At 38.0% G+C, this 21,328-nt stretch overlaps 3 protein-coding genes across 4 annotated transcripts; 1 reads left to right on the top strand and 2 right to left on the bottom strand.

Moving 5' to 3' along the window:
* The first annotated feature begins 5,066 nt into the window (after positions 1-5,066).
* LOC146474013 (DNA fragmentation factor subunit alpha-like) lies at positions 5,067-9,516 on the top strand. Of its 2 annotated transcripts, XR_014866335.1 has the most exons (3): positions 5,067-5,363; positions 6,852-8,568; positions 8,652-9,516. XR_014866335.1 is itself a non-coding variant. In XM_085118002.1 (2 exons), the coding sequence occupies exons 1-2, from the start codon at positions 5,108-5,110 to the stop codon at positions 7,253-7,255; spliced, it is 660 nt and encodes a 219-aa protein (XP_084974128.1). In that variant the 5' UTR covers positions 5,067-5,107; the 3' UTR covers positions 7,256-9,516. The 2 variants fall into 2 exon arrangements, 1 of the variants encoding a protein (XP_084974128.1); XM_085118002.1 differs by having other exon boundaries at positions 6,852-9,516.
* LOC146474012 (uncharacterized) lies at positions 9,413-15,662 on the bottom strand. The gene is made up of 6 exons (XM_085118003.1): positions 15,588-15,662; positions 12,721-12,815; positions 12,475-12,529; positions 12,166-12,194; positions 10,786-10,892; positions 9,413-9,781 (listed from the first exon to the last, which is right to left on the bottom strand). The coding sequence occupies exons 1-6, from the start codon at positions 15,646-15,648 to the stop codon at positions 9,676-9,678; spliced, it is 453 nt and encodes a 150-aa protein (XP_084974129.1). The 5' UTR covers positions 15,649-15,662; the 3' UTR covers positions 9,413-9,675.
* A 1,577-nt stretch (positions 15,663-17,239) lies between these two features.
* LOC146474011 (putative ammonium transporter 3) lies at positions 17,240-21,223 on the bottom strand. The gene is made up of 2 exons (XM_085118021.1): positions 20,956-21,223; positions 17,240-19,906 (listed from the first exon to the last, which is right to left on the bottom strand). Exons 1-2 carry the CDS (start codon positions 21,104-21,106, stop codon positions 18,561-18,563), a joined length of 1,497 nt encoding a protein of 498 aa, XP_084974147.1. The 5' UTR covers positions 21,107-21,223; the 3' UTR covers positions 17,240-18,560.
* Positions 21,224-21,328: the final 105 nt, after the last annotated feature.

The raw sequence follows: 21,328 nt of genomic DNA, 5'->3' as shown, positions 1-21,328 counted from the left end.
CAGGCTTTTTGGTCAGCGGAGAGACTCTGGGATAATGGAATTTCTTATCCCAGAAAACGTGGGATTCCGGTCTTAGTGCGCATGCTTATGATTAAAACGGAAGTTAAATGCCCCAAAATGGCAGCCGTGTTATTGTTATTGGGCCTGAAGGTTTTATCGGGCCTTGAAAATGTTCGAGAAAGCCAAAATTGATTCTTAAACGCGATCAAAAGGAACTGGATTTTTTTCCCGTAAGACCGGATCAAAGCAACTGGATTTTTTTCATGTAAGAGCGAGCGAAAGGTGGACTTGATTCGACGTTGCCACAACAGACAAGTAACATATTTCTTTATTACTGTTTATACTTACAAATAAAAAGGAACCATCACTTCTCCTCTCACAGAACTGAGCAGCTGACTGTGTATTGAATTTATGTTCCAATTACCTCTCCCCTTCCCTTAACAGTTTACGTCCAAATGGGATTCAATGAACACATACATGTTACCATTTGACAATAATTTAAATCACCTCTTAATATCAGTAATATTTACTGTTGTAAATTGAGTTTTTTTGTCTCAAAAATTGTTAATTTTATTAGACTGAATTGTGTGCATGCTTTTCTTGAAAAAGTGAATTTAAGAATGTCGTCATATGTGTCCGAATGCAAGCTAGTACAATTTCAACATCAGCATATTTAATACATGCCATGGATTCAAAAGCAGCTTTGAAGTTTTTCTTTCTGAATAAACATTCCTTTTGCCTAGCTTTTGGCAAAACTGATAGAGTGCTCACATCTTGCATGCTTCTAGTGCTGTAGAGTCGCTCCCAGGTATACTAATAATGTATCTAGAAATAAAATGAAGTAGTTTAACAGAGATTGGATAATTGTGCCAACAGGCTTTGAAAATAAGGATAGTGAGTTGTGTTGACGTTTAATTTGTTAACTATTCTGCCTTACCACAGAGTAATTATATGAGAACTGTATGGAGAGTGGTAATTATGCCACCTCTCATCAGTAAATTGGTTATAATGTGATTGTTGAGACTGTTGATAACCTGACTATAACATTTCATTTAGTCAGTAAATTTCTATACCGTGCAATTATAATCTCCCTATTAGTCTGTTCTTGTATACATGTAATCACGGTAAAATAATTTAAAACTATCTTATGTGAGTTCTCTTATAATTTTGGATGCAGTGTAGGAAGCACAGGGAAAGGGTCAAAAGATTGGGGAAATTGTGTTTATATTATAAATTGAAATAATTTTGGTGGGGCCTGACTTCATCTGGTTGTGGAGTGCAAACTTTAACTAAGAGCTGAGTCAGATACTGACACACATTACCTAATGTATTCTGATTGATTAGGGCACATTACTGGTAAATTGATAATTTCTGAAGGATTTGCCATTCCTTTTGAGTACTGAAGGATGGTGATTTGATTTGGTATCACACGTTTAATTGACTTCAGGCAAGGGAAGTATTATACTCAACCAACACTCTGCTGAATTGTATAATATAATCTCTTCTCTGATCTTACAGCTCTTGCTTTGACGACAGATGATTACTATTGTCAAACTCCCCAATATCCTGAATGATTGGCACAGTGTTGTGAGACCTTTGCTGAACTGTGTAAATTATCCAGCGCTTGTGGGAATTTGTAGTCCCTTGACAATAATGTTAGCTAAGAGCTAAAACTGAAAATTGTCAAACGTGACTCTTATTTCAAGCCCTTCCTGGGCTCTGATTGTCTATTAGGCCACAATCTAAGTCATTCAGCATATTGCATAATGTTTGTGGGACTGGACCAAGCCTAATCAGCTGCATTGATCAAAGGTCTAGAACAATAGAAATACACATTCAAAATAATAATTCAAAATCATATAAATTTGTCATACCATCACTTACAAAACTATATCTAAAAAGATGTTTCAAATTTCTTTTTTGGCTGGTTAACAGAATAAACAATAAGGCTAGTGATGTTTCATTAACCCATAAGATAGAATAAATAGTAATTCTTTTTTTTTTGGGGGGGGGGGGGGTAGGGTCTAACAAGCATTGACTGTAAAACTTCATGTTTCATCTATAATCACTCTATAATTAACAGTTTTGTTAACAAATTATACTTAAAAATTCTACATACTTGATGAGATAATGGTTACACATAATTTTATTAGTTACCCCTTGACAGGGAAGGGGAAGGGAGTAAAGGACCCATTGGAATCCTTGGAATGTTCAACATATATATTTTATAGACTTGTCATTCTTTAATAAATATTGAATGCAGTTTTTTTGCAAGCTAGTATTGTATTGTATTGTTGATTATCAGTGGAAAATAACAATAAACGGTAGGATTCACTGAGAAGTATAATTTTTTTGCTTAAACCTGCTAGCTTCCACAAATTTCTTGCTAATATTTACTAGCAATAATAATTACATGAATGAATATTACATGAAGAAATGATAGACGGGGTTGTTTTCACCAAATTATTCAGTAAAATCTATCCACTGCCAAAATAATTATGTCAGTAAATTTGCCAATTACAAGTGGTAGTGTTTGATAAGGATATAATTATGATGAAAGTGGTCACTTTCTGCACAAGGTTGTGCAAGCATTATCTGCAGGTCATATGCCACACAAACTTGGGGTACTTGGCTTCCGTGTTTATGTACAACGGGTACACTTGCAGTAGAATGAAATCGAGCAGGGGCCTTCTCTCCTCAATATAATAGCGTCCCAGTTGAACCCTTCAAGGAAAGACTTGGTATTCTTCCTCATAACTTATAGCACAGAAAGTCACACCACCGCCCATCTATTTTTTTTTTTCAACAACTGGTACTTTAGGCATGATTGCACACTTGTCTACAAGGGAACTCAATGGAGTATTTGCATGTTTTGTCAGATGAAGGGAAAAATAATATTTTAAAAAAGTTAGATTGTTTTAACTTACATATTAATGTACAGTACATTAACAGAGTACAATTAAACTATCATTACCTTCAAATTTTTGCCATCTTTATTTTAAACTCAGTGTACATTATTTGTTTAGTTATTTTTATATTTTTAAGATTGAAGAGGCTTAATATTCATAAGCCTCATGGTGTCTTTTATTGAGCCTGATCCTCTCCACTACTTGAGTTTTTTTTTCTTTTATTTGTTTGTCTGTGTACTTGTGGGAAATAAATGAATGTAAAGATTTTAAGGTACTTCTGCATTTCGAAGTCCAGCTTTAGGCTTCAGTATTATCTACACCTGTTTTTTAACTGGTCAAGTTGGGTCGCTCTTCACTGTCACAGTGTGTTGACTTTCTTGCAGAGAAGATGGTTGTAAGTAACAGGCAACAAGTCTTTATTCTCAACTGCCTATACTGTAAAAGTAAACTTCAAATCTGTATGTACTATTACATTTGAGATTAAACTTTCATCTGAAGGTAACCTAAAACCACGGCCTTATACACTTTTTAGGACAAATAATTAATTGTTCTTATTTTGCATGGAATATGGAACAGTGAGAAAAAAATCTGACAAAATTTCTCAAAACAAAATCTCTCAAAAATTTAGGAAAAATGTTCAACACACCATTACCTCCGCCTGAAAGGGCGAATTTTTTCTGAATTTTTTTCTTTGGCAAACTGGCCATGAGCCGTGACTGAAAAAAGTGAAACTTTTGCTCTCGTGTGCGGCGTTTGATCATCGTGGAGATGTCTTCAGCCTTTGCCTTGTGGCAAAACCGAAAGGGAATTAATCGAAACGGCAACCTGAGATGGACTCCACTCCACAACAGATCAGTCATCTCCAAATTTTTATTCACAACAAGGTTTAAAGATGTTAAAGAACTTCTCTATTTTTCCATGATAACCTTCACTAGTAAATAATATGTTCGAATTATTCAGAACGTTGACGACACCAAATTGTCCTCTCTATTACGTTTAATGTTTCCAAACTTGCGAACGGCTTCACCAATTCGTTTCCTAACCGCTTTTTCTCCCAAACTGACTGATATAATGATATTTTCCAAAAATAAATTTTTCACAACAGCGACAGTAATCAGTTTAAGGAGGCCCTCCAAGGGGGGTTCTGGTGTCGCTTGTCGCGTGTTTTAGAGCCTGCTTGTCGCCTGTTTCGTTCGAAAAAATGTCGCTGTCGAATTTTCGCTAGAACGGCAAATGTCGTTGTCGGTACTTAAATTTTCGCGATGCGGTACCATAGAAATACATATCAAAATATTTACACTTAGTTAATTGTCCTTGATCAAATGTGCTGCCTGCAATGATAGTTTTAAATAATTATTATGATACTGTCACTGCCGATACTGGTATGCTTTGTCGCTGTCACAAATTGTTGCGCTTTTTATGTCCGTTCCTGTCGGCTGTCGCCATTTTGGAAAAAGATTGTCGCCACATTTTGAGGTAATGTCGCCTGTCGGCAAAACCCCTTGGAGGGCCTCTTTAAGCTGTTTGCATTTTGCCGTGATTTACCGTCGTATGACAGTACAGTCGACTCCCGATAACTCGAACCCTCGCTAACTCGAACCTCCCGCTAACTCGAACCAATTTTCCTTTCCTTTCAGGTCATTTTCTATATAATTTTACCCTCGATAACTCGAACTCCCGCTAACTCGAACCTTTTTCAATTTCCCTTGAAGGTTCGAGTTATCGGGAGTCGACTGTAGTGGCAAACTTCTTACGATAAAACGGCTGATGTTTAGTCGGCTAGAAATTGTTTCACTGACATAATTCAAAACCCGTCTGTGAATTGGAGTGTTTCCAATTTTTGGTGTGAAAAAAATAAAATAAAATAACCGTGACACATACATAAAAATTACAAAACTCCGAGTTTGACATTTCAAATCTCCCTCCAAAACAAGGAAAGTTGGTAGGGGGGTTTCCGGTTTGGTTAACTTCCGCAAATGACCAACGGACTTCCTGTCGGTCTTCCATTGTTATGCAGACAACCAATCAAAAAAATGATATTTTTCCATTATCCCAGAGTCTCTCCTGGCGCCGCCCCGCTGACTTAAAAGCCTGAGGACTCTGGGTACGAGATTGGTAAAGGATTGGTGCGAGATTAGAGGCTCGGCTCCTCAGTAAATCAAACATGGTGGACGAGTTGAAAGCACCTTACACGTGATATGGCAGAAATTCGACGGCGGCCATACAAAGTTTGCAATTCCGAGCGAACAAAAACCACAGGGATCGTCGTAGAAAGCCTTGAAGAGCTCAAGGAGAAAGCGGGTCCCAAGTTAGGCATAGCATCAGGGAGCTACCGGGTATTTCTTGAGAGAGATGGAACCGAGGTGGATGATGAAGAGTATTTTGGATTCCTTGAAGATCAAACGAAGTTCATGATTGTTTCTGATGGAGAAGAATGGACAGTTGGATCACAGGGTAAGGAAATACTACAAACATGATCTGATTCTTTTTTTTTTTTTCTTTGTCGCCGTCGACTGCTATAACGGCAAACGAGAAACAAACAAAACAAACAAGAAACAACAGGATAAAAGAAGGTCATTCGTGTCTAATGTTTATGAAATTAATTTAATCGAAGAACGATTATTAAAATATCTCTGTCTGTAAAGCAAATGACAGCGATTTATTGAAGCTGAAAATTTGTCCTCGCGAAGCGGCTTTTGACTATTTGTCATGATCAGCACTTTAAAAGGGAAGAGTTACGGGTACTTTGACCATTTTTGGTGAAAATGGTGCAAAAATACCTTCACTTAGTTGCAAAAAAATTCTAGAACACCGAGAGAAAAAAGTTAACTGAATTCTTGAGAGGGACAACTCATAATCGGTTCAGTAGCACATTTTGGAGATGGAAATTGAATTAGAGCTTGAAAAAGTTAGGTTAACCTTTTTCAAGTTGCAATTCATTCTTGTCCAGTCCATCTATGGCCAGAGACAGTTAAGTATACAAAGGTGGTAATTTTTAGGAAAACAGAGAAAAAAAAATTTTTAGATTTCTATCAATACAAATCTCCATGATATTTTCCCTTTAGGGCATTCTTGTACCCAGAGTCCTTAAATGTGCATTGTAGGCTCTTTGGCCAGCAGTGGGTCATCTGAAGAGGGACTCTTAAGGTACTAAAATTTTTTCACTGCAGAAATCCTGTGGTAAAAAATGAGAGCTGTTAACAAAACAGATGATTTTTTTTTTAAAATATCCCCGGGGTCTCTCCAGGCAACTATTTGCAGACCAAAGAGCCTGAGGACTCTGGTACAAGATTGCCTTTAGGGTACTCAGAGCCAAATTAATGTTATTCATATGCCCTACATTGGAATTTGAATGACTCTTGAATGAGCCAATCTTTAATAATTATTGTTAAAGGGTTTCCCGAGGTAAGGGTTACCAGGTTTCCCCACAGCCTCATAGTTTCAATTAAAACTACATATGTAGGTAAACTATACATTTTGGAACTCAAACTCACGTTTGAACTAATGTTTGCTGTTTGTAGAAGATGGTTAGTAATTAACAGTGGTGCATGTACATGTACATTTTATGTATGGGGCTGTGCAGAGATCTTTCCAAGGGGGGAATGTTGAGGTTTTGAATTGATTTAAGCACACTGTACACGAATGTTATTGTGAAACCTTTTACTAGCAGATTCAACATGTGAGTCACGTATCAGTAAGGAAGTTGAAACTTTTGAGTTTTTGGATGAAATTGCAAAATAGTGTATATTATTAGTGGTTCTTATCATGCAGGATTAATCTAAGTACATGTACATTCATCCATGTGGTACCATTTGTTTTCAATATATTTTTTTATCTATTATTAATTTGGGGGTACAGTATTTAAATTACAGTTTTGAACTCAAGCTCTTTTAGGAATGCAAAGTTTAATGTCAAAATTTCCTTATTCTTCTCTGTTAATAGGCAATAGTGATGGTCAAGGGAGTATTGGCAGTTTTAGTGCAAGTTTAGAAAGAAATGAGAGCATGGAGTTTGATCACATCGATGCTGGAGAAACCGCAGGGAGCATTCCATCAGATCTCCTGATTAAAATAAAAAATGACCCTGCATTTTTTATTTCTTTTTCTGATGAAAATCTGCAAGATGTGATAAACTTTAATTCTGAGCTGTTTGCGACAGCATTGGGAAAGAGTGTTGCTGAAGCCAAGCACAGCCAGGAAGCTTGCCAACAGGAACTGGACAGACGGACAGAGTTCAAGGAAGCTACTCAGCTGTTAAAACTTCTGCAGAGGGCTCAGAAACATCAAGAATCTGAATTAAATGATGCAACTGTTGGGAATAAGCGACAGAGGACAGGAAATGAGTAAAACTCAGTGGAAGTTGAATAGCCTGAAAAGACTAGGGGCATTTTCAATTTGTCAGAGCTGTCTGGCTAGATCAGTCAGCTCGTGAACAGAATTTACCATCATTTTAAGGATAAGTTCTTGTCCTTTGAATTCCTTAAATAGCGCCTACTATTTTCAGAGTGATTTTTCATCAAGATTTTGCAGCATCATCCCTTCAAAATGATGCATTTGTTTAACAGACCTGCTTGTCTGGATGGCCATTTCTGGCAAATGAAAAACACTTGTTAGGTTTTTAAATACTTAATTGACCATACATGGAGGTGTCAGACCCAACCAAAGGAGGGGGACGTTCTAGACTGATAAAATCAAGGAAAAGCCTGCCATTAGGCATCTAGACTGCTACACATATTTTTAGCAGCCATCTGGTCTGACACTATGATGTCCAGCCAATCACTGAGGCGCTGGTTCACACGAGTGCAAAGCAAACATCAAACTTGCTCCTATCCAAATTGTAGTAGAATGTTGAAAGACGTTTGTCCTTGGTCACTTGTATCGAAATGAATAAATGAAGAAAACTAAATTCTAAAGAAAAATTTTGTTGCTGCAATAATTTAGCGAGACTCCTTTGTAAAACCTGCTTATTGTAATATCTTTTAAACTTGGCTGCAGTTACACTGAGCATTTTGAAAAGCATGTAAATCAATATACAGCTGTACACGTATTATACCCTCGCAAATAAGCTCCTTTCTAGTGTCAGATAATAAGTTACTTTTATTATCTCTGAAAAGACAGAATACAAGATTCAAGACTTTTAATCTTTGAATACGCTTACTACGCAACAGCATTTTGAGTATTACTCCTTCAATTATAGGCACCAATTCTTCGCACCTGAAACACTTTAAAACTCTTCACACACGCACTTATTTTAGAAATGCAATCAGTCCTTATTGTTCTTTCCCGTGGCATGCCTCGTCTTTTCATCTACAGCAAATTGCACCCCATCTTTCCCTTGGGACACCCTTTTTTTTACCTTACTCCGATTAGATGTATTTTCATTTCAGCTTCCTTATCTCCTAATAAGGCTTTAACATTGTAACTAGTTACAGGCATGCCTGCAGCTTTATAAATAATAAAGAAGGCCCAACTGTAACAACATGTATCTGTTCACAGCACTTATCTGGGGTAAATTTTGCTCTTACCACAAAAAATGAGAAAATGGTCATCAAATCTAGGGGTGGATTTATTATGTAACACAAATTGTATACTTTGGCCATGCAAAGTGCCAATTTTCTTTAGCTTGATCATGAAAACAATAGTAATTAAATTACCAGTATGTTGCAAGTTATGTAGCCTGCGAACGCAGACATATTTCCAGCGGAGAGAATCTCGACAGCCGGAAATATGTCTGTGTTCGCAGGCTACAAGTTATGCTGCTTGGCTAGACATTCTAATGACTGAAGGTGGGTGGCACAACAGGGATGAAAAATCTCTGCAGGCTCATCCTTTAAAATTAGCCTCATTAAGTACAGTATTTGTGTTCTGTTGTAATTTCAGCCGGTGATAATATCACTTTCAGACTGTAAAATTTGCTGGCAGCCGGCTCTTAGCAACACACCTGCATACATTTATCATTCTCCTCCTGATTACCTTTTCTAGAATGCCTGCCGTGTGACGCCCATAAGCATGCTTCTAGCCATGCAAGCACAGCTAGTCTATGCAGCAATGGGGTTTTGCAGGTTGTTAATACCAGAAATTCCAGTAGGGATGTAAATGGAACAGGATCTTTTGACTTGTTCTACTGGAAGATTCCCAGGACAAACGGAAATTCTGACAAGGTACAGTAGTCCTGTTTTCCAAGTTGGAAAGTTCCGAATGGAAATTCATGTTCCATTTACATGTTTCACATGTGTCGTACTAGTTTCAGGCCATTTGGCTCTCTCGGTCGTGCCAGTCAAGCACTGCATGTCAAATTATCCGGAAATTTTGGGTGAATGATAAACAACCCTTGACCTTCTTCCCAAATGGAAACTCCCAACTGAAATTTCTGGACATTTTGGGTAAATGGTAAACAACTGCAGTGTTGCTTTCTTTCCTGGGCACAAAATTGATTTCCATAGGATGTTATGCATTACAGGATGCCTTGTAAACAAAAGAGGTGGAGAAATCAGAAACCAGGGATTTTTAAAATGAGTACATTTATTTTGTCCAAAAAACTCAGCACTCTACATACTTTTCAATCTCACAAACCTTACTGGTCAGAAAAAAAAAAAAAAAACAATCAAGTATCTTGCCCTTTACAAACCTTGCTTACATCCAGTTATCAAGAAATTTAAAAAATGGCTGTTTTCAAACATTTGCAGTAAATTTCTTACAAGTACAACTCTGTGCATAATACATGTATGTCTGTCTCACGAACGTCCGCTAGATTACAGACTTGCTTCCTAGTAGCCATCAGGCCCAAACTCTGGGGCTCTCTGGGTCTTTCTGTCAATTTCGTCAATGTAAAATGGCTGCATGCCCAGCCTAGGTTTTCGTTTCCTCTCCAAGCTAAAGATCACAGGTCAAGGAAGGTGTCATCATGAATAAACAAGTGATGAAAATAATAATTATTACTTTTTGCATCAGAACAAAAATGCACTTGACAGGACTGAAGGTCAGTTGATCTAGAGGTCTCTCTTTACTGGGAATGGGAATCCATACAACATGGAATTCACACAAAAACCAAAACTGACACATTATTTTACTTAACCATCAAAATGAAGCATTTAGTGGCATTGTAATTTCCCAGCAAAATGAAGTGCAAGCTTACAGAGAGAATAATCAATGATTGGTGTACATGGTTTGAATCCTTTGGAAACAAAAAAAGGAAAACCTGTGACTGTCTACATTTATTTCTGACTGCAACAATGAAGAAACAAATCAATGAACTTACATGTATATTTCTGAGTGAAGTTTTCAGTCAGAAAAAAAAAAAAGTGATTAGTAATTATTATAGCATTTTCATTTCTGAAATATATTCTCTCGTTCTAGAGATAAATATTTAAGTCTTTGTTTAAAAACCGATGACATCACAATACTAATAATAATCAAAGATTAGGGAGTGTGTTTGATTATCTCAATCCCAGGCTCTCTCTCCCATGTGATGTCATCCGCCCCTGCAAAAAAATCTGCTTGGGATGCCAGATGCACATCCCAAGATCCATCCATTCGCTGAATCAACAATGTCCCATGGATACAATCTCGACTCCAATCTGCATAAGGAGTGCATTCTTCCTATGTACGTTGAGTGCAGCAATATGCAACCTCCCACTCTTTTGACTGACATGTACCTACACTGTAACAGGGAGTTTATGCCAAGTACATAATTTGTGGGTAGCAACTGTTACAATAAGGCCCAATAGACTAAACAATGATCCATATCACATAATACCCTGATACACTGTATTTGTCACATGAAGAACAATATAGTGAATTTCTCACCCTCATCACTTACTGCATCTGTCATCTTCATGTCATTAATGATTATCAATGAACACAGTACCAAAGGATACTACTCATCACATCGTTGCCTCATTGTGCGCAAGTGCTCCTCCCTTATTTGCTGCTCTGTTTCTGGATCTTGCATGAGGTAGTCTATCATGAGTCTGGTTATCAAAGGCTGTGAGAGGCGAAATAATTACTAAAAGGCAACTACTCTTACTAGCAACATACATGTAGTCTCACAATTCCTTTCAACAGCACTATCGTTCCTATTCTTTAGTGATACATGTATGCACAAGATTAAATGCCTAAGGACTCGAAAATGATCGATGATCAGTCAAAATGTCATTCCCTTTAAGTGCTACATGTACATGTACAACAGTAGCTTTCATTACTAAGTACACTTCAAAGAATTTACTTATTCTGAAGCCCAACTAAACCTTGAAACAAAATACATGTACAGTGTAGTCTCCTCTATTAAGCCCCCGACCCTCCAACAAACAATAATTTTAAACAATGTATTTAGCATTTTACACCAATTACTGCAGTTACATTATTATTATTATAATTCTGATCAGACAATTTGAATATCCTGAACTTTTTACCAGGAGAACATCAAGATCTACCAGAACACATATCAAGGGTAATTGCTATTCAAGACTGAGGATTAATTGTAGCTTGATCTTGAGTGGCAAACCCTTCTTAGCCTTATTAGTTACTGTAATCACTTTTATGTTTATTCAACATTCAGAAACAATAATTGTTTCTGAATTATTCAAGAAAACATCAAAGAGAATAGCAAAAAAAAAAAACACTGAAGAGAAATGGCTTTGCTTTAATTTTAAAATTAATGTTCTTGGAAGCAAAATTGATGTGGGCAATCAAAAAGATCATCAAGATGACAATTTATGTGAATCGATTTGCCACTTGGGCTCATCAACCACATATCTTTGACATCACATAAGTAGCCAGCATTTCATCCATTTGTGTAAGCAACATCCAACAACCATTACATTTAACAATTAGATTATGAGCTTGAAACTTCTATCACGTGATAGTCTTTCGAAACTTAACAACAAGAGAGGTTCATGTTTTTATTGAATGATATAAAAAGAAAATAGGTCACGCCAAGTGCTACTCACTCTACTCACTATCTACAACAGAATAGATAGTAAGTAGCATAGCCAATAAGAGAACAGCATTCGTGATAGAGCGCTAGTAGATTTATACTAATTTTACACACATGCTTAGAATGTATCCAGTTTATGTACACTGTGCACCGTATACACCCAAGTGTGTGATATAAAATTAACAACTGTCAGGCTTGGACACTTGAAACAACAATTGCCAGCCCTCTGCTTTGCATTAAAAATACAATAAATTTTGAAGATTTTTTTTCTTTCTCAATTTTTCCATGCCTTGTAGCAACAAAGAGATTAGGAACAACTTACATCTCTGGTGCCTGTCGGATCTGGTTCTTCTGTAAAATAAAATGTCAAAAAAAGTACATCTTACCCACAGCCTCATCAACACATTGCAGTTATATGTGCATGTACACAAACCCCTCGTACAACTGCAACTTGTGTTTTAATTGAATGCCACGGGACTGGAGAATTAAATATTTTTAAGAAATTAAAAAAAAAAAACAAAAAAAACAAGAACTAAAGCATTCTTAAACATGAGAGGTGTTTTCAAACCATTTGTAAGCAAAATATTAATTTTAATTTTTATGTGTAAGTACAGGTTAAAATATAACTCACCAATAAATCTCTCATAAAACAAGCAGCCCACCACTCCACTGACAAACACTATAGACTGGGATAGAAAATGTACTTGTAAGCAAGAAAAATGACGTTCATAAGTACAGTTATTATTATTATGAAAGCATTTTGGAGCTCAAATACGCAAATTGTCATGCATTGCCAAAAATTACAATGTTGAATTGTTTACATATTGACTTATTCATCCTGCGGCATGGGGAGTTTTCACCTTTGTTCTCGACTCACCGGTGTTTTCCAGTCAGTTATTATTCTTCTCAACAAACTGCGTTGTTTTTCAGCTCCATAGCTACTAACATTCCTAGCTAACAGGCTTGTCCTTACTGCAAAACAGGAAATAGACGTAAAAATTAAATTGAAGAGCTTTGTACAGGCTTTGTACCTTGAAACCCTACATGTACATGTTATGTAACTACTTCAAATCAGCATCATTATTTTTAGCAGACTGGGGATCATACATGTAAATGAAATGAAGTCCACTCCAGGCAGCGTTTACACGAACCCAGTTTCATTTGTAACCGCATCGCTTTCGATGCGGTTACACCTTCTGTTTACATGAGGCCGGTTGAGACCGTTACCGAAACCGGGTCGATTTAAAAACGCTGACAAAAGTGGAGCATTTTCAAAATGATGCGGTTTCATCTGTCGTGTTAAAGGCTAAACTGCATTGATTTGAATAATTACAGTTACTATTTTGGCGCAAAATTTCACTTGGGCGCGAAGATTCAAAATGGTGAGCGTCGGCCGTTTTACTGACTTTGTACTCGTTAGTTACTTTCAAACTTTCAACAGGAGTTCTACTTCGTTGTCAGTCCATGTGAATTTTTCGCCATGTTGACAAAAACAAAATGGCGGCATAATAATCCCTTCCTCAATAATGAGTGCGTGGGAACGAGATCGGCATAACGTAAGCACATAAAAATGGTGAGATTGGCACCGTGTAAACGCTTTGAAACTGTATCGTTTTTGCTGCGGTTTCAAGGGCATGAAACCATGACAATTTGAGACCGCGTTCGTGTAAATGCTGCCTCAGTTTACTTCACATCAGGAAGATAACAAGAGTGACATGAAGTTTCCAAAAAAGTATGTGTATTTTGCCAAACACCAGCCAGCCTGAATGCTACTGAACATTGCTGTTGTGTGTTGAGCCATATTCGACGGTCATGTTGAAACGCAGACCATGCAGACTGCAGACTGCAGACTGCACACTGTGCAGACTGAGTGTTATTTTTTTTATTTACTTGTACCTTAATTTTTCTTGTAAGACATTAATTAAAGTAGCAAATACTTTCACTAACTAGTTTCCCGCTTCCTTTGTTACAGTGCAGGCCAGAATTTAAGCCTCGCGGTTTCTTTCAGGTTTTCTCGCCATTTATCTTCTTTCCTTAACTTTCTTTATTTTTTCCATCTTGTACTGTAAATGTTGTGTATATGGCTGTATTGTATTGAATTAAATGAACCAAAACATACGCATAAAATGCGTCTGCTGCGGACGCGTATACGTGTCTAAAAATCTGCAGACACGCGTCTAGTCAGCCTCATTAGCATGTATGAGCTAGCTCATTGTTTTAAAACTTAAAAAAAAAAAACGCTTGTCGAGAGGCTTGCTGTATTTTGCAAAACGAAACGAAACAAGATGATCAATAAATCTGTAGAATTGAAGATACCAAGACTACAACAGACAGATTTCCGTGTGTGACAAGCTAAAAGAGGAATTAAACGCCGGAAGTGGAGAGTTTCTGAACTTTGCGAAACGAACTCTGCGTAGACCGTGAAGGGAACTTATTTGTTTATATTTGTAAACACTTTTCTTATTTATCCCTTGCCCCAATGATTATTCGGTAGGTAGTTCGAGAATTAAACAGTGTTTGGGGTAAAAAATCATATAGAATAAACAAATAAATTACGACCCGGAATAAGATCAGTAAATTCAACAGACTTCGCTCCTCCAGCACGCTTCGGCTCCGATTTGCATATTTCCTGACTCACCATGAACTTTCCTTCACTCTACCTCAAGCATTTACTATCTCCGGCCACAAAATGTAATCGTTCAGTTGACTTTAAAGATGCAAGGGAATTCCGTTGGTTAAAGACTTAGGGCAAAATAGGAAACTTCAATATTTTTGCAAAATTTCATTCGGGTCCAGTGTGAGCGATAAGATCGATTACCCAGAACAAATGTAAACACTGCGAATCTACTGAGTACCGCAGTGCTTGACGCATTTCTATATTCAGTACGTTCGCTTGGATAAAGCCAAAATAGCATCTTTTGCATTAGATTTAAAGCTTCTACTAACGTTATAAAATACTGACAGAAGCCGTCGTTCGGACATAGAAAGGAACTGAAACGCTAAAAACACTGGCAAGATTTTTGTCTTGTGCTAGGCAACCAAATTCCTTCACATGTATCAAGTTACATTTGGCAACAACACGATGCAAGGAACAAAATTTACAGAGGTTCTTGGAAGGAGATCTAGATGCTTTCATTATTCAATCAACACGGGAACCACAGTGCCTTTACAATTATACCCAACTTGTGCCATTTTCAGCCCTTCGAAAAAACCTCAAAACACATTAATATGTGCACCTGTAATGGCCATGGCTGAAAGATGAGAAAATCACAAGAAAAATTAAGGTACAAGCAAAAAAAAAATAATACTCATTCTGCACGGTCTGCAGTCTGCATTCTGCAGTCTATAGTCTGCATGGTCTGCGTTTCAACATGACCGCATATTCGATACCAATAATTGAAAATATAAAGCTTAGTTCGTTCCGGATTGAAGTTCTCAAACGCTGTCGCACAGAATAGAGTAGAGTCAAGCTTGAACAACCTTCAACATCCTTAGTTGTGTAGTCTAATGATTCCTACTCTGATGGTTATCTAAACAAACTGGTACATAAAAAGAACTACGATTTCGAAAGACACGCTTTAGATAAGCTAACATGTCATTTAAGTTCAATGCTTGGGTGTACAAAATGCATGCAGAACGTATACGTTGATACCTCCCTGTAATCAGAAACAAATCCTGAATAATTCTAAAGTAACTTTACTGTAAAATCTATGTTTTCTGTTGAGAAAGACAGGATTTACTTACAGGATCGGTGAGATATTTGTCCCAGTCGAGAACACAACAACTGACCTCGACAGGCAGCCATTTTGGATATCACACTTAGATCCCAGTCTTCCACCCGATGGTATTTCTGCAACGCCTGGCGAAAAACTTCTTCTCTTCAGTCCCTCTCGGTTCTTTGATATCTGCCCTTGGCGATACAGAATTAGGAAAAACCCGAGAGGCGGTGCCAAAAAGGGGTAACTTTTTAACCTTCATGATGTGCAGAAGGGTAACGAAATTAAAGATTGCATAATTTTAAAGGGTCACAAAACTCGAATGTGAACCGAAAGGGGGCAAAAATATGAACAGAATTGAAATAAAATTAATCGCGGTAGAAGTTCTTTCCTGGGATAGTTTTCTAAGATGGGATACCAATTCGGCTCGTGAATGTGTAAGGAGGGAACATCCATACCTACGAGGGGGAGGGGAGGGGGTACTCAAGAAGGTTTTGTACTGGAGGGCTCGACCCCGAGGTCCAAACCCTTACCCTTTTCACCTAAATGATATGTTCCCTTTCCTTTCTATACTTCAGCTCACGAAATCCCTCCGGCCCCTTTCATATACCTCCAGCCTGAGAAAGGTCCCCCTTTCGGTTGGAGCTTCCTCGTATAGTCCTTTATAGGGAGTACCCCTCCCCCCTACCTTCCAGTACGAAACTTTGTTGTTTTCAAGATAGTCAGTCAAGATTATCCCAAAATTTCCTTTTTTTTGTTTCATGTTCAAAAAGTGCCAGTGTAGAATACAGGAACAACAAGAAGGACGTTCACCAACCTCGTTCCCTTGGAGGATCAGATCAGGAGCCCAAGGGCCTGGGTGATGGGGCACCCAACACACAGAATTTTTAGTAGCAAATCAATCCTAGGGCAACTGGGAAACATACCCAAGGGCTGTGTGGTCTATTTAGTGGCGTGTTTTTATGTATACTGAAGGTGGGATGGTGCGCGAGGAAGAATTTATGTAAGGGGCAGGTGGTATATATCGATACCAGTAACTCTATATTATTGAAAACTGAATCATTTTGTAATGCATTCCAGAGCTTTGATTGGCTTAGCAGTCATGGGATATCAGCCAAATAATTGACCATTTTAATGTTAATCCATGCACATGATTAAAACCCAGGTGGAAAGATTAATTCGCTTACTAGAAGCCACTGAAGAAACAATATAGTTATCCCTTCCCCATTTTCGACTGAAGATTATAGTTATTAGCCATTTTCATTCTGAATACGTCAAAGTTCCTGATCGGATCGATATCGATGCCAAAATGCTTATCAAATAAGGATGCTAGGTAAAAATATTCTAGGTTATATGTTGAGTTCGAGCCTTCATACATTTTTTTTTTTTTTTTATGAAAGGAGGTATTATGTCGTTTTTTTGTTTTGTTTTGTTTTTTTTTATGCGCAAATTACAGTACCTCGCCCAATAACTCATCCGTAACATTTCTCAATACAAACAAAGAGTGCATATGGAATTATTGCACATGTTCTTGACGAGTGAACTATTTTGTACACTTGATAACCTTAGCGCTTTTTTTCAGATCGGATACCTGACTAATTTAGCATCAAACGATTTTCGAAAATAAAACTTTGAGCTCAGTAAGCAAGTTAGTTAGTTAGTAAGACTGAATTTTTTTTATTGTGCCGTAACTCCCAGTGTATTGGAATGTACGCTAATTGTGGACGCCTGACTACATTCAATATAAAAGTATACAATGACAAAAATGATAACTGACAATTATGAAATATACAATTATTTAAGTAAATAAATTAATGCGGAAGATCTACAATGGAATCGCGGTGACTTGTACGTTGTTGCTGAGTTAAGTCTTTACAAGTATTGTCCATCAGTTGAGAAAAGTCAACTGATTTAATCAGCGTCTTAAAAATGCCTACGGATTCAGAAGATTTTATGATCATGAAATGATTAGTTTTGAACAAATAACAGGACTTAAGTAACTTATACTGTGTTTGCCATATACAACTGTTAGAAAACCTTGGTAAGACAAATTCTGAATTTCTGAGAGAATTAACTATTGTTAACCATAAATAAGTCCGTAATATAGAGTGTGGCCAGATCTTTTTAACTTTGTACATTGTGGTTGCGATGTTTTGCTATCGTCCGGTTATCAACATGTCGAAACTGGTGATAGATACGGCTGTATCTGAAACATGTCTTTCAAATTCAAAAGTGTGTGGTTTTTTTTTCAAATGGTTAATAACTGAAGTGTTGGTAGGTTAGCCATTTGCAGGATTTCCTCATACATTAATATGTTATCACAATAAACAGCGCGTAGGGCACGTCCTTGAATTCGTGCAGGTTTTCTGGGATCAGAGGAACGACAAAACTGTCATAGAGTTTTACAGTACGTGAGATGAGGTAGTATAGCAAATTTAACAATGTGTCATCTTGCAGATGACCATCGGTATTATGTTGCGTAATCTCAGAATAATACCATTTGGCAGGAAGGAAGCTTTTACGGATATTACTTACGTGAAAAAGCTAGTTGATCATCTAAGGTACCCATGTCAAAGTCAAGGTACTTGTACTACCCTATCAAAGCTAGTGCCATGCTCTTGTGAAAATAACATTAAACTACATTAAACAAGTTTACAAATACAGTATAATTGTGCATCCTTGATTTAAGGAATTAGCACGCCCGTTGATATCCTTTTCAATTCCTAACCTTTTTATGAGTCTGTACTAGGTTGCGTAACAAGCGTTCCGTGGAGTTTTGTGTGTTTTTAATTTCGCTGTTTGAACGCGCCGATTAGTTGCCACTCACCCAACGCGGTCAAAAAGCGAAAAAAGTGCACAAAACCTCAACGGAAAGGCAGCTATGCTGACTAAGTCTGTGCTTGCGACTTGTTGACATTTAATGAGAAGTATTTTGTGAACGCGGTTATATTAGGTTACTGTAGTATAAAATCCTTTATGCACATTTGGTGGCAATAAAGCCTTAGTCATCATGTTCTGCTTCTTTCACTTGTGTAACTCTCGTCTTTCGCTGCAAGGTTATGAAAGTAACAGCTGACCTCAATTTTGCCAGACCTGACTTGCTGTTGTTTTCGTCAGCTTCGCCTTCGTGCCCAGCTGGTGCAACTCTGTTTTTGATGATCAAAGCAGCGCGCATATGCTCAATCTCTTGTGGTTTTTGTCGTTCAGTGCTGTGATTGACAGCGTGTTCGCAGAAATCTGCCCCCAGTCGCTCCTCATACTCCGAAAACCGGAAATGGATAAACTTACCAATGATGTAAAACTGGAGAAAAGAGATGACCGCTGACCAGAGACCGATCGTCAAGCAAGCCAACAGCTGAACTCCAAGAACCCGGATGTGGCCGCCTTTGAAGACCCCGTACGTTTCAGAGAAGTCCTCCAAATAGTCTTTCTCGACAAAGAAGGCAACAGCCAGCATACCCCACAGAGAAGCACCGGCATGAGTGGGGATAGCACCAACAGGATCATCGATCTTTAGCTTCTCCAGCAGAAGCCATCCCAAAATAGCAATGGCGCTTCCAATGAAGCCTATAAAGATACTCTCCCCAGGCCGTGCGACGGCGCATATGGCCGTGATACTCACGAGGCTCCCAAGTATTCCTGACATCAGGGTGGGCACATCAACTCGCTTGAAATAGAACACACCAAACAAATGAGCAAAGATCCCGCCGCCGATAGAAGCGTTCAGCGTGCAGACCGCTGATCGGGAAGCAAGTTTCCACTTTCCACCGCTGACCCCAAACGTGCTGCCGCAGTTGAAACCGAGCCATCCCCACCAAAGCATAAACGTGCCAAGTAGAACATTTGTTGGAGAAGCCATTTTCTGCTTACGGCCGTCGCCGGTAAATTTGTTTCGCCGCGGTTTCAGCATGACGGTTCCTACCAAACCAGCCACACCTCCGACCAAATGCACGGGACTCGCGCCACCCACATCGATGACACCAAGCTTCTTTAGCCAGCCGTGTTCTCCCCACACCCAGTATGCAGGGAAGCAGAACGACAGGGTATTAGTGAAAGAATACACCATATACGCTTGCAAATTGGCGCGTTCAGCGATGGCACCCGACACGATCGTTGTCGCAGTTGTTGCAAAAGACGCTTGAAAGAAGTACAAAGCGAACACGCCGCCTACCGTAGAGTCACTTGCGTCGGCGAAAAAGTTTGCTGCTCCCGAGAACGAATTTGTGTGTCTCTCCGATTCGCCCCGACTGAAAGCGAAGCCAAACATCCAATAAGAGAGCCCGCCGAAGATCACATCGAGGGCGTTTTTGACCATTATGTTGGTTTCGTTTTTCTTGGAGACCATGCCTGAAAAAAAAAATGGGCAGAAAGGTTGTAACTGAATTTTAAAAAAAGTACAAATAATTTCATTCGAGTCACGATTTTGTGCTGTGCTCAAGAAATATCTCCTAGAAATTTTCATAACGACAAGCTTACGTTATTTCGGAAGGTTAAAGAGCTTTTATTAGTATGTACCACACAAATGAATAGTGCTTTTCGCTCGCGATTATTGGCGCCGGCTAGCTCGGAGGTGATTAGCCAAGTACTATTTACCTTCACTTCGGTGAATAATTGTTAACTTTAGATTGAGAGGAATGTTTCAACTGAGATTTTGGAATTTAAGATAAACATATTTTTAACATAAGTGAATATAACGAATTCCTGAAAAGAACATCGAAAACCAGCACAAAGATGACATGAATCGCGCTCTAGTTAAGAACAACGACAAGACGGGTCGAAATTTATCATATATAGAAATTCAAGAAATTTAATTCCAATTCCAATTCGTTTTCTAGATAGTACTCAGCGTTTAGGCTCCGGTTTAAGTTTATTTCCAAGTCAAATTGCTTCCCAAGGTTTGAAATAGGTATAGAGCTTCGCTCGAACTGTCACAAACTTTTTTTTCTTATTTTATTATAATATTAAAAAAAAATTGAATTAGTGTCCTCGCTTCGACAATGTAAAGAAAGCTTTTCGATTCGTCAGCAATATTGCTTAACCGAATCGATTGGAAACTTTAATTTTCGATATTTCACGGTATTTTTCAATTCATTGGGCCTCAATATTTCACATGTAGACCAGGTGAAGCTTTGTTTTGGTAAGAAAATATATTCTTAAGGAAGGCTAGCAATCTTTGCATATCATTGCTTTTGTTTTCTTCGTCATCAATCTTTCACGCAGTCAATTTAACTTTACGGTTTATATGATCTAAGTCAGTAAGCTTTTGACGAATTAAACGTGGTTGTGATCTATTAAACATTCGAAGATGTCGGTATACAGGAATATTCATCACTTCTTTGAAAATTTGAGTCTCACGTTTATCTCCTAAAGTGTAAAATACTGAAAAGAATTCTTACCAGATTCCACCAGGCCGAATCCTGAAATCATAGTGAAAATAATAAACGCACTTGTTAAAATCCATACCGCATCGCCCGGTCCTACTGCCTCACTTAAGCTCTCCTCCACTCCCGAACTGCCATATGATCGTGTCACATTTGTAGAAAACATTTCTTTCGGCTGTTATGTTTTTACAATACCTTCTCTGTGCGAAAGTTCAACTGATGGCATGAGATATATTTTGGTCTCAACATAAATTTCGTATTGCAAGGTTTTGCGAGACCAAAGTCCGAATTGGCTGAGCTGGAGTTCAATGCAATTGCTGTGATCAATTATGCATGATGTGCTGCAGGGAAGAAAATTTGTTTATTCATGATAACATTTATCGCTCGC

This window comes from Pavona decussata, unplaced genomic scaffold (assembly GCF_977016875.1).
Source record: "Pavona decussata unplaced genomic scaffold, jaPavDecu1.1 SCAFFOLD_92, whole genome shotgun sequence".
NCBI classification, from domain to species: domain Eukaryota; kingdom Metazoa; phylum Cnidaria; class Anthozoa; order Scleractinia; family Agariciidae; genus Pavona; species Pavona decussata.
This window is presented reverse-complemented; position numbering and strand designations above follow the sequence as displayed.

What these genes read in the sequence shown, in the direction of transcription:
- LOC146474013 (XM_085118002.1), top strand. Translation starts at nt 5,108, where the DNA reads ATGGCAGAAATTCGACGGCGGCCATACAAAGTTTGCAATTCCGAGCGA. An exon ending in ATGGACAGTTGGATCACAGG is followed by an intron (nt 5,364 to 6,851) that starts GTAAGGAAATAC and finishes CTCTGTTAATAG; the next exon opens with GCAATAGTGATGGTCAAGGG.
- LOC146474012 (XM_085118003.1), bottom strand. Translation starts at nt 15,648, where the DNA reads ATGGCTGCCTGTCGAGGTCAGTTGTTGTGTTCTCGACTGGGACAAATA. An exon ending in ATCCGACAGGCACCAGAGAT is followed by an intron (nt 10,893 to 12,165) that starts GTAAGTTGTTCC and finishes CGCCTCTCACAG; the next exon opens with CCTTTGATAACCAGACTCAT. An exon ending in AGGCAACGATGTGATGAGTA is followed by an intron (nt 9,782 to 10,785) that starts GTATCCTTTGGT and finishes TGTGATCTTTAG; the next exon opens with CTTGGAGAGGAAACGAAAAC.
- LOC146474011 (XM_085118021.1), bottom strand. Translation starts at nt 21,106, where the DNA reads ATGTTTTCTACAAATGTGACACGATCATATGGCAGTTCGGGAGTGGAG. An exon ending in ATTCGGCCTGGTGGAATCTG is followed by an intron (nt 19,907 to 20,955) that starts GTAAGAATTCTT and finishes TTTTTTTTTCAG; the next exon opens with GCATGGTCTCCAAGAAAAAC.